The following is a 12915-nucleotide window of genomic DNA, read 5'->3' on the forward strand; positions in this document are numbered from 1 at the left end:
CTCTAACATTTCCTGATTTCCCAACCACAGCAGAATTGAAGTAGTAAGTAAATGGGAGAGCAGTGGAGTGCTAATGGGTAGAAGAATTATAAATGGCTGGACTCACTCAATGCAAGCATGCTAGCCTGTCAATCCTTATGACCCCGGAAGTACTCAATGTGGTAGCTTGGTAGAGTAATGGAAAAGAATTGATATCTTTCCATGCTTGTCCTCCACTTCATAACCCAAGTCACCACAAAAAGGCTAAATCACATTCACTGTTCTCTAAGAGGGCAGGGAAGTGTGAAGAGTTAGTGGGAAATGTGAAGGAATGTTTCTAGCAAGTGTTGCTAAAATAAGAGTGTTCTATACAGGACACCTGGAAAATAGACACGGGTAGAAATCCCAGACTACATAACGAGGCCCTCTCCATTCCTAAAGGTAGGAGCCCTCAGAGGACTTGGAAGAGCCTGCAAGTGTGGCTTCAGCTGGATGTGTCCCTCTTCGTGTCCCTTAGATTGCTAATTTCATTCCCATGGGTTTTTCTTCTGGTCCCTGGGACAGACCTGCCGCTGGAGCCATGGAGCCAGCAAGACTCACCATGGCCTGGCCCCCAGCTGTGTTCAGGGACCTCAGGAGTCTGGCTTGTCGCTTTGGGAAACTTTTTGGATGGACGCCCTTGGAATGGGCCACTCCATGGGCATTTGCTTGGGGCATTGGTACTAAGCGTCTGGGTTTGCTGTCTGAGCTGCGGTACTCAGATTCCAGCCAGCAGAAAACCCACAAAATAACAACAAAACCCAAAATGCTTGATTCGGACACCCTCTTTGTCTTTTCTCTTTTTGTTGCCTGTGCATATTTAGAAAATTATAAAGTCAGGAGTGGAGAGGGTAGGTGTCACAGAGCCAGCGTGTATTGTTCTCGCGTAAAACATTCAGTCTGTTCCTGCCTGTAGCATAATATTGTCTCTCTCGCTCTATTCTCTTTTTTAGGCCGAGGAGTCTTGTAAATGCAATGGCTGGAAAAACCCCAACCCTTCTCCCACTCCCCCCAGAACCGATCTGCAGCAGATGATTGTCAGCCTAACAGAATCCTGCCGGAGTTGTAGCCATGCCCTAGGTGAGTTCCTCAATCTTCCAGGAAACTCGACCCATGTCATTGTTGCCAGAAAGGCCTAACTTACATGAATTCCGTGGGTTAACCAAACTTGCTCTGTTTGAGGCAACAACAAAAGAGTCTCTTGAGTCCCATGAATTTGCTGGGGAGGGCTTCAGTGAGAGACAAGCCCTGCACTGTTTGCACTGCCTCTTCCCCGTCCCCTCAAGAGCTGCCTTGGACGTGGGGATTATCGCCAGATGAGATGAACGACGGGCGACCGAGGTAGAGTGATGTGTGAAGTGTCCTGATTCATTCTGATGGGGACCTGAGAGTCTTTGACCCCTTAGGTTGAAACCTCAACCAACTGATTTGTTGTCTTTTTTTTTTTTTAAATACTTTATTGATTTCAGAGAGGAAGGGAAAGGGAGAGAGAGAGAGAAAAACATCAATGATGAGAGAGAATCGTTGATCGGCTGCTTCCTTGATGCCCCACACTGGGGATCGAGCCCACAACTTGGGCATGTGCCCCTGACCGGAATCAAACCCAGGACCCTTCAGTTCACAGGCCGACGCTCTATCCACTGAGCCAAACCGGCTAGGGCTGATTTGTTGTCTTCTTGTTGTTATTATTTTCTGATTCCCGAGACTTTCTGGAAATGCTTCATTTTATCTCCATATTCTGTAGTTTCCTTCATCTGGTAGCTCTTTCTTCATAGGGCTTGTGTTCAGTAAATGTTGACTCGAGTTTTCCCTTTCAACTTTATCTGTCCCTGTGAGATAATCATTGTCACCGTGGCAAGATAGACCCTGCCAGGGTTACTCAACTGGACTGTGCTAATATGTTCTTGTCCTGTAAATAGTTTTAAGATCAATATTTTTTAAAAACCGTATTTTGTTTGAGTAGATCAAAGTTAAGGGGTAGTTTTCCCTATTAGATATTAAAATTCCAGTTCGTAAAATCTTCCAGTTGGAAGATTATACTTATGTTTTTGTCTTCAGTTATCCAGTGCCCCAAAGAATGTCTTTATGTCCAGTTTACTGTCCACTATTGCAAGGACATACTGGGCAGAGCGTTCTCACTAAAGGGACATTTTCCGCCTGACCATTTATACGTAGGTGGCTTCTTTAGGACATCATCTTTCTCACAAGCTTCCAGCTGACATGAAATGGTACAGCATCAGCCCTCCAGGTCAGCGTGGTCTGCGGTTTTATTTTGTACTCAGCTGGGGAGTATCTTGGTACTCACAGAGCAAAACAGTAGATAGCCTGATCTTCCCAGGAAGTTACTGTACTGGAGTCATCTTCTGAAAAAGGAAGCTGAGAACGTCGGTCTCACAAAAGAAGTAAACACACAAATAATTCCATCATTGTGTTGATTTAACTGGTGTCTAACATAATGTAGGTGCTGATTTTTGAAGCTGCCCAGTGCAAAGGAAAGGCTATAGAAGTTATAGAAACAACTTTGCTTATCACTCACTTTTTTCACAATTGATCCCTGAGTGAGTGCCCTTTAGAATTGCCTCAGAAAACATGATGCAATAAGAAGCTGGGCTCAGGAGCTCCTTGCGCATTGGGCTTGAACTGTGTTTGCTATTGATTGGGAAAATTCGATTATCCTACACCAGTTAACATTGAAAAACAGAGTCTTTTTGCCTTTCTTTTTTTTTTTTTTAATATATTTTATTGATTTTTTTACAGAGAATAAGGGAGAGGGATAGAGAGTTAGAAACATCGATGAGAGAGATCGATCAGCTGCCTCCTGCACACCTCCTACGGGGGATGTGCCCGCAACCAAGGTACATGCCCTTGACCGAAACCGAACCCGGGACCCCTCAGTCCGCAGGCCGACGCTCTATCCACTGAGCCAAACCGGTTCGGCTCTTTTTGGTTCTTTTAAAGCCTCTTAGCTGAGCAGATTGTCTCTACTCTGAGTATGTAAACACACATGGATACTCAAAGGCAGAAATAGTCTTTTATAAAGAAAAGCCAACTTTGTCCCTTTCATATTTCTTTTTTTGATATATATTTTTATTGATTTCAGAGAGGAAGGGAGAGAGAGAAAGGGATGGAAACATCAGTGATGAGAGAGAATCATGGATCGGCTGCCTCCTGCATCCCCCACACTGGGGATGGAGCCCACAACCCAGGCATGTGCCCTGACCGAGGATCGAACTGTGACCTCCTGGTTCATAGGTCGATGCTCAACCACTGAGCCATGCCGGCTGGCCTCCCTTTCATATTTCTTATCAGGCTCTGAAAACAAATATCATTATTTGACAATGCATAATAGAATGGGGGGGGAAAAAATGGTGTAGATCCCTTTACCTGACAAATCCATTGCAAAAATTTGACCTATTTGTAAGTTAAGATGTACCTTCAAGTTTAACCAAGAGGACAGTTATTATATACTTACTCATGATACTAAAAAACTGAAAACAACTTAAACTTCCCAATGTAGGAGGTAATTGGTTAAATTAGGAAAATCTATGTTATGAAATTTAATATGGCCTTTAGAAAAAGATGTATTTGACTACATAGAAAGATATTCTTAACATATTCTTAACCAAAAAAAAGCAGGTCATAAAGCAGCTTAATTGGAGGTTTTATAGTTTAGGAATTAGAGGGTCAGCCAGCCCAAGTTCAAATGCTGGCTGTACAACCAATAGTTGTGAGTTGGAGCATTTTATTTAATCTGCCTGGACCTGTTTTCTCTTTTCAGAAATGGAGTATCTACTGCATAAGGTTGTTTGGAGGATTAAGTGAGATAATACATGTAAAGATTTTAGAACAGTGCCTGGGGAATTTTGTTTTTTTAAAATATATTTTATTGATTTTTTACAGAGAGGAAGGGAGAGAGATAGAGAGTTAGAAACATCGATGAGCGAGAAACATCGATCAGCTGCCTCCTGCACATCTCCCACTGGGGATGTGCCCGCAACCCAGGTACATGCCCTTGACCGGAATTGAACCTGGGACCTTTCAGTCCGCAGGCCGACGCTCTATCCACTGAGCCAAACCGGTTTTGGCAAGTGCCTGGCAAATTAATGTATTATTATGAGCCCTTCTTCCACTTCAAACAACAGATATAAATTCTGTGCAGTTTAAATAAGAAAACAGTGTTTGTAAGACAGGTACCCGGAGCTCTCAGAAGCTGAAAACAAAGGGAAATTAGGTTTCAGTGGAGGATCTCAGCTGCAGCAATTTATGGGCCTTCTGCCCTGCTGGATGATCCTGTTCTGGCTGCTTCCATCCCTGTGGGTATTAGTTCAGAGAAGGGGATCTGATTGGTGTGGTGACTGCCACATGCCTGTCTCTCAGGGTGTCATTCCAAAATGCATAGATATTGACTCAAGAACGGCATCATGAGTATAATCTCATTTTATTAGCTTAGAAAATATGACATATTTTAATATATATAAACAGGAAAAGATCTGGAAGGATGTATGTTGAGTTCTGACAGTGATTTGCTTAGGGTTTTGGGGTTATTATAGACTAGAGGCCTGGTGCATGAATTTGTGCACGAGTGGGGTCTGGCCGGCGCCCTGATGGGAACTGATTGGGGTCAGACCAGTGGGGGGAGGGGATGCGGGAGGTTGGCCGGCTGGCCCTGCCCCTGATCAGGGTGGGGGGTGCCGATTGGGGGCAGGGACAGCTGCGGGGAGGGACCACAGGAGGTTGGGGGGTGCTGATCAGGCCAGTTGGCCGCTGCAGTGCACGTCATAGCGACCAGTCTCCTGGTTGTTCCGGTTCCTTGGCTTTTATATATACAGATACTTTCAAAATATTATCCCCTTCTTCCTTTCTCCCTCTTTCCCCCACTTCAGTCTGCTTTCTTAAAATTAACATATCTGCACCTTTTCAAGTACTCTTGGAATTACTTCCAGAATGCCATTGCATCTTAGTATCAAGGCTGTAGAAAACCTTTTTCTGAGATTATGCTTCCTCCAACCTACCTCTGCCCTTTTAAAAACTTTTTATTATGGAAAGTTTCAAACGTATGTAAAGGTAGAAACCACAGTATCAAGAATATAGAAAAACTTTTTTCCCCGTTAAGAAGCTTTTTATTATGAAAGTTTCACATATGTGAAGTAGAAAGAACAGTTTAATGAACTAGTTTCTACCCATCACCTTATTTACTTTTGCCATTTCCCCTTCCTCTTTTATTGCCAGAGTATTTTAAGCAAGTTGCTAGACATCTTTTCTTATTCATTCAAATTACTTCTTTTTTAAAGATGGATATTTTATTTATTCATTTATTTGTTTTTATATACTTTACAAAGTGTTCTCCCTCCACCCCCCCCCCCCCCAAATAGTTCTAGTACCCCCATCTGGCACCATTCATAGTTATTACAATATTATTGACTATATTGTCTATGCTATACTTCACATATCTGTGACTATTTTGTAACTACAAATTTGGCCTTCTTAATCCCTTCATCTTTTTTCCACCCAGTCCTCAAACCCCCTCCCCTCTTCCAATCATTAGTCTGTTCTGTGTATCAGTAAATGTGTATCTGTTTTGTTTGTTTATATTGTTCTGTAGATACCACATATAAGTGAAAACATGTGGTATTTGTCTTTCTATGACTGACTTGTTTCACTTACATGCAGATTACTTCTCAATCGTTACCCACAAAGTAGAAGTTGGGGTCTAGGGAATTCTTTTAAGCATCATGCAAGCCTTAATTCTCAGATACCTTGTGTATGCTGTTCTATTTTCACCGGCACTATTCTGAGCATGGTTAATTTAGTCCCCAGTAATGTACATGTGTCAATGTGTAATGCTGCTGGACTTGTCAAAACAAAACATTCAGGCTCATCGATTGAGATGATGTCTAGTCTATTGATTTGCTGTTGGGCATCTCTTGGCTCAGCTGTACATGTTCTTTTGACAGCAAGCTCTGGTTTCCTGTTGTCTCCTGACAGTCACTTCTATCCCAGGCATCCTTGGCCTGCTATAATTTGATACTCGTCATTGTCTCCTGGGTATGAAACACAGGACTGACAATAGTCTGATCACGTGGAAAGAACATTCAACTGGGAGTTAGGAAGCAAGAATTCTAGGCCTGGCTCAGCAGTTTACCAAGTCCCTTAACCTCTTTGCAATTCAGTATCTTTATCCATATAATGAAATGGTTAGTCTAGACCCGTGGTCGGCAAACTGCGGCTCACAAGCCTCATGCGGCTCTTTGGCCCCTTGAGTGTGGCTCTTCCTAAGCCTTAGGAGAACCCTAATTAAGTTAATAATGTACCTACCTATATAGTTTAAGTTTAAAAAATTTGGCTCTCAAAAGAAATTTCAATCGTTGTACTGTTGATATTTGGCTCTGTTGACTAATGAGTTTGCCGACCACTGGTCTAGACCTACTGTCTGATATTGTAGCCTCTTGGTAAATGGGGCTAATGAACACTTGAAATGTAGCTACTCCAATGTGAGATGTGCTGTAAGTGTAGCATACATGCAAAATTTTTTTCCTTCCTCACCCAAGGATATGCTTTTTAAAATTTTTTAAAAAGATTTTTAGTGATCAATTTTATTTATTTATTTATTTTTTGAGAGAGAGAGAGAGAGAGAGAGAGAGAGAGAGAAGAAAGAGAAAGAAACATCCATCAGCTGCCTCTTGCATTCCCCCTGCCAGGGATGGAGCCCACAACCCAGGCATGTGCCCTGATCTGGAATCGAACTGGTGACCTCTTGGTGCATGGGAAAATGCTCAACCAACTGAGCCACACTGGCCAGGGCCCGAGGATATGCTTTTACTGACCTTAGAGAGAGAGGAAGGGAAGGAGAGAGAGAAAAACATCTATGTAAGAGAAAAACATTGATTGGCTGCTTCTTATATGTGCCCAGGGGATTGAACCTGCAACCTAGGTATGTGCCCTGCCTGGGTAATGTGCCCAAAACCTTTTGGTGTACAAGATGATGCTCCAACCAATGTAGCCACCCAGCCAGGGCTATATGGGAGATTTTGAAAGGTTATTATGAAAAAAAGTGAGCTATCTGATTAATATTGATTACATAGTGAAGTGATATTTTGGAGATATTATGTTAATAACATTTATTATTAAAATTAACTTCACTTGTTTTTTAAACTTAAAAATATGTCTATAGCTCACATTTTATTTCTATTGCATAGTGCTGGCCTAGAATATTCTAGTCCCTTTTTTGAAATCATTTGATCTTTGGGATTAGTACAATCAAACTTATTTATAAAAATTTGACAAAGTGTTCTAACAAAGCACTTCAGTTGGCCCAAACATTTCTCCTTATATTAGTAGCAATAAAAATTCCTGATTTTGAGCCTGCTTGTTTAAATAGCAACCTGCTTCTGTGACCAGGAAAAGAGGAAACACTATTGTAATCAAAACACGATTGGAATGTTTGTTGACATTTTTGAGGCTATTGTTCTGAACTGTGCCAGAACAAACTGATTATTACATTTGACTAGTAATATTTTTTTTTGCAGTTTTATGTAGGTTTTGATTATTTTTCAATGCCATCAGTTTTTTTTCTTTCTGATTTATACTTAATATATACTCTAGGTACATATTACACACACACACACACACGCACATATTTAAACATTACAGTAGGGGAAAGTGGCAGTTGTTTATTACTATGGTTACCTCTGCTTACCTGCTTATTTACAGTAGAAACTTTCCAAGGAAAATAAAGAGCTAGCATTAACAATTACACTAGAACTTGTTTCTTGAGTAGTATGAAGTCTGAAGGGACGACCAGTTTTATTTTCATGGACTATTTCAGACATTTAGATCATAGGCAAGTCATTTGGCCCAATACAGTTTCTTTGGCCTCACCACATTTGCATAGACCTCCGCCACGTAATCACCCCCTAGCTCCCATTTACACATCATACTGTGCAGATGCCACATGACATGGCGCTCAGCCAGCACGCTGACACAGCCACCTGAGTCAGCGTATTTCTCTTGGCTGGGTGTCCTCTGTTTTTCTAATGCCGCCTTTCACACACAGGTTTCAGAGTTGTCGGGACCTGTGAGTCTGGGACAGCAGGAGTGAAGGGGATACACTGATAATATTTGTCCTGCTTGATAGAAGTTACTTTTCCCTCCTTTCCTCTGGTCATGAAGTCCTGTTGAGCTTCTTTCCCTGCAACCCCCCCCCCCCACCCCCCCGCCAGCACCGCCCAAATTCAGGCTTGTTCTCTGTATTCTTTGGTTGTACCTGCACCAGCGCTGGGAGTACTTACCTCCATTCTTGTGCACCCATCTTCCCAAGGAAGTAGTGATCTACTCTGATCACATTCTCCAGCTTAACCCCTCTGAGCTTCCCATTATCCTCAGAATGATGTCCAACTTTAGCTGAGCCTGCCGGAGTGTTCAGGCTTCTACTGTCCGGCCCTCCCCCCACTACCTGGGTTGGCTGTTCTCTGAAGGTTCTTCACACTTTCTCCCACCTCTGCCTAGATGTGGAGGCCCCACCACTGCAATGCCTTTCCTTCATTTTCTGCCAGGGGATCCCTACTCACCGTCAAGGTTTCACTACTAGAGAACTGGCTAGAGAAAATAAAGACCTTCTCGGGACTCAGTTGCAATGCACCTTCGTGGATAGCTGTAATTATCTATCTCCTTGTTGGTTTTCTAGACCAGGCTGACGTTTGCTCTAGTTCCTAATATATTTCGTTCCTTGGGCAAAATTGGGTTTATTCCTTCATCAATAAATATTCGTTAGATGCAGCAATAGTAAGTCACAAGGTGACTGGTTGTTTTTATTCGCATGAGGCTTTTATAGTTTGTCATCTGTACCTGCACCGGCCAACACCAAAGCCACTAGACGCGTGTGGCCATGAGCACTTCAAGTGTGGCAAGCGGAATTGAAATGTGTTGCAAATGCTAAATGCACACGGATTTTAAAGACTGTGTGTGACAAAAGAATGTGAAATGTTAATAATGTTTTTATATTGACTACTTGTTGAAATGAATAATCTGGTATGCATTAGGTTAAATATGACTTATTAAGATTAATTTCACCAATTTATTTAATTCTTTTAAAGTGGCTACTGGAATATTTAAATGGACATATGTGGTTTGCACTATATTTTTACTGGAATGAACTCATCGAAAGGGCTCTTACTAGTAAGCTGAAACTTCTCTGGTTCTCCATTCCAGAGCTGAGATGACAATAGATGAGACCACTTTTAAACTATAAATAAGCCTTTTGCACAGTGTCAATTCAGAAGGTTTCATTGAAGGAATTTGTTTCACCCCTTTTCGCCTTGACCGCCAATGGTCACGAACCAAAAATGTGTTTGAGCAGCTTTCAGATCCTACGGTTGCCATGCCGTTTGCTGGCTGCAGCGAAAGGAGCCAGAGACACGGTAGCTGCCTGCGCAGCTGCTGCCCGCTCACCCTGCCGGGCCTGTGGGAACTGGGCAGGCTGTCCTCAGCGAAGTGCCGGCCAGTGATACATGGCACCAGAGCTCAGTGAGGGTCACAGCACACGGTGACATGGTGCTTCCTGTTCCCAGCCAGGCAACAGCTGCGCCTCGATTCCTAGCAGCAGGCTTTTGGCGGTTCACTCTGTGGCCCCCTGGGTATTTGCAAGTCTGACACAGCACTGAGAGGGGCCACCTTACAGCCTCCTGCTGAGATGTCAAGACAGCAGAGCCTCCCCCAGTCCTCTGACCCCCCCTTCCCCTCCCCGCTGTCCTCCACACAGCCTGAGAGGGAGCTTTCCCCATGATTCTTGGGTAATGATGTCGATGCTTTGTACCAGCCTCTCGAAAGACTGAAATGAAAGCAGGGTTGTTTCCACTTGATGGTCAAATTCCAGGTGGAGGAAAGATTTTTCAAAACCTTTTTATTTGGAAAGAATTTCAGATTTCAGAAAAGTCATGAGAATAAGGAAGGAAGAGCATCCTGTATATCTCTTGCCCATACTTACCTACTGTTGTCGGATGTGGACTGGGACCAAGGCAGGTCGCAAGACCCATCCGGAAATAGGATTCCTGCAAAGTCGTTAGAAAAGGATTCCAGGAGTGCGTGCATAGGAGGATTTGAGGTTCAGTGGTCAGATTTATTGGAAGTGGAAGGGTGCTGAGGGCACAGATGCCCTTGAAAAGGCTGCCACACTGTCTCAGCCATGACCAGGTGGCTTAGCTCCAGCTCACTGTGGAAGAAGTCCAGCCTCTGGGGCCTCGCCAGGCCCAGGAGGAGGGCCAGGGGCCTGGAGATGCTCTGCCATCACCCCCCACATTGGCATCCAGACCTTCAGTAGTCTCGCTCAGTCCCTGTTCTCCTCTGGCCCACTTTCGATGCTGTGTTTCATCCCACGCAGCTGCCACGGTGCACCTCAGGCCTTTGTTAAACTTTGATTTTAATGCCTTGGTTTGGGAAGGGGTAAGCTTTCTTTCAAATTATCCGGTGTCTTTCTTGGCTCTTCCTGGGTCTACGTTGGTGCCTCCCCCTATCCAATCCCTTTCCTGAGTCTTTTGGGTTTTGTGCCCTTACCAGGGGTGGGCAAACTTTTTGACTCGAGGGCCACAATGGGTTCTTAAACTGGACTGGAGGGCCGGAACAAAAGCATGGATGGGGTGTTTGTGTGAACTAATATAAATTCAAAGTAAACATTATTACATAAAAGGGTACGGTCTTTTTTTTTTCAATAGTTTTATTGATCCGGCCCTCGGGCCATAGTTTGCCCACGGCTGCCTTAACCTATCCGATCCTTTTCACAGATTTTCCCAGGGGCGACTCCTCTTTTTTTAAAAAAATATATTTTATTGATTTTTTACAGAGAGGAAGGGAGAGGGATAAAGAGTTAGAAACATCAATCATCGATCAGCTGCCTCCTGCACACTCCCCACGGGAGATGTGCCCGCAAGCAAGGTACATGCCCTTGACTGGAATCGAACCTGAGACCCTTGAGTCCGCAGGCCGATGCTCTATCCGCTGACCAAACCGGTTAGGGCTGGGGCGACTCCTCTTTATGGCCACTATTTTTGCTCCTATTCTGCCTCAAAGTTCTGCTTCATCATCTGGCTTCCACTACTCATGTGTTTAGTATAACACCCCCCCACCCCCCCACCCCGAATGCTCCATCTTGGCTTCTACTGTGTGTGTGTCCAACAAAGGAATTTCCCTCTTATTGTTTGTTGTCCCCCCACCCCCAAATCTGGCTAATGGCAGTCATTCCCCTGGAGATTGGAAAGCTGGTCTTTCCTGGCTACTCGAGGATTAAGTCCCATGTGTCCACTGGGGTGTCTGTGAAGCTGTAGCTTCCTAGTTAGTCAGGCTTAGCCAGTTTAGCTTCTCTTTTTCAATACCTAACTAGCTACCTATGCTAACACTACTAGTAACTTTTTGCCCTATTTGTTTTATCATGTTCTCTCTCTCTCTCTCTCTCTCTCTCTCTCTCTCTCTCTCTCTCTCTTTCTCTCTCTCTTTTGCACACACACACATAAACACACATATACACAGACTCATATATGACATGCGATATATATATGAGTCTGTACGTGTTGTGTGTGTGTATTTATATGTATATACTTCTTTTTTCCTGGACTATATAAGAATAAGTTGTATATACATCATGAATTTTCCCCTAAATACTTAAATATGTATTTCCTAAAAGCAAGTTTATTATTTTACATAACCTCAGTTCAGTTAGCAACTTCAGTAAATTTTTAACATTAATGTAATACTTTATTTAATCTGATGTTTGTATTCCAGTCTTATCAGTTGACCCCCAAAATGTTCTTTACAGCATATTTTCCTCTCATTAAACATCTAGTCTGGAATCACATCTATATTCAGTTGTTGTATGAAAGAAAAACATTAAGTCTATTCACACTCAACAATTCTGACATCCAGAGTGTGGGTTTGTCCACACCAAGCAAGTCTCCAGCTCTCTGGTGGACATCAAATGGATGTCCTACAGTTTAACTCAGTTCTGACACTGATTGCTTGTAGTTAGTGCAGACCCCACAGGCTAAGGGCTCAGTCCCCCTTCCTCTTCCCACTTCAGGTGCCAATCTCAACTCCAGTGACTTATCTGTGCTACTGACTGACCCGCTATAAATTTGAGGTTCCCCTGGCTCCCTCTTCAAGTTCGATAATTTTCTGGAGTGGCTCACAGAACTCGGGAATACAGTTTACTTTCTAGATGACCAGTGTATTTTTTTTTTTTAAAGATTTTTATTGATTTCAGAGAGGAAGGAAGAGGGAGAGATAGAAACATCAATGATGAGAGAGAATCATTGATTGGTTGCCTCCTGCACGCCCCTACTGGGGATCGAGCCTGCAACCCCGGCATGTGCCCTTGACCAGAATCGAACCTGGGACCCTTCAGTCTGCAGGCCGACGTGCTATCCACTGAGCCAAATGGGCTAGATGACCAGTGTATTATATAAGGATGCAACTCAGGGACAGCTGGATGCAAGGGACGCACAGGGGCAGTTGTGGGGGAAGGAGCTGGGAGCTTCTGTGCCTCTCCACGTGTGTTACCCTTCCAGCACCTCACATGTACACTGACCCGGGAGCTCTCCCAGCCCTTTCAGTTAGGGTTATAGTGGAGGCCTCATTATGCAGGCATGGGTGATGAAACCATTGGCTATTTCAGTGATGGACTCAACCTCCAGAACCTCTCCCCTCCTGGAGATGGAGGGCATGGCCTGAAAATTCCAACTCTCTAATCACTCTCTTGGTTCCCCTGGTAACCAAACCCCCTCTCCCCTAATCCTTAGGGGTTTCCCAAAGTCATTTTAATTAACATAAACTCTGGTTTGATTGAAAGGGATTTGTTATGCATAACAAAAAACACTCATTTCACCTTTATTGCTCTCATTACTTATGAAGTTG

The 12915-nt window shown here is 43.5% G+C and overlaps 1 protein-coding gene across 3 annotated transcripts in view; it reads left to right on the plus strand.

Annotated features, from left to right (window-relative positions):
• Positions 1-12915, plus strand: part of KAT2B (lysine acetyltransferase 2B) — an 88340-nt gene that overhangs the window by 23053 nt on the left and 52372 nt on the right. For all 3 annotated transcript variants that reach the window (XM_036332731.1, XM_036332732.1, XM_036332734.1), the window contains exon 2: positions 972-1098. In XM_036332731.1, the coding sequence (XP_036188624.1) occupies positions 972-1098 (127 nt within the window). The remainder of the gene's footprint in view (positions 1-971; positions 1099-12915) is intronic.

The sequence above is a fragment of the Myotis myotis genome, unplaced genomic scaffold (genome assembly GCF_014108235.1).
Source record: "Myotis myotis isolate mMyoMyo1 unplaced genomic scaffold, mMyoMyo1.p scaffold_m19_p_13, whole genome shotgun sequence".
In the NCBI taxonomy this organism is placed as follows: domain Eukaryota; kingdom Metazoa; phylum Chordata; class Mammalia; order Chiroptera; family Vespertilionidae; genus Myotis; species Myotis myotis.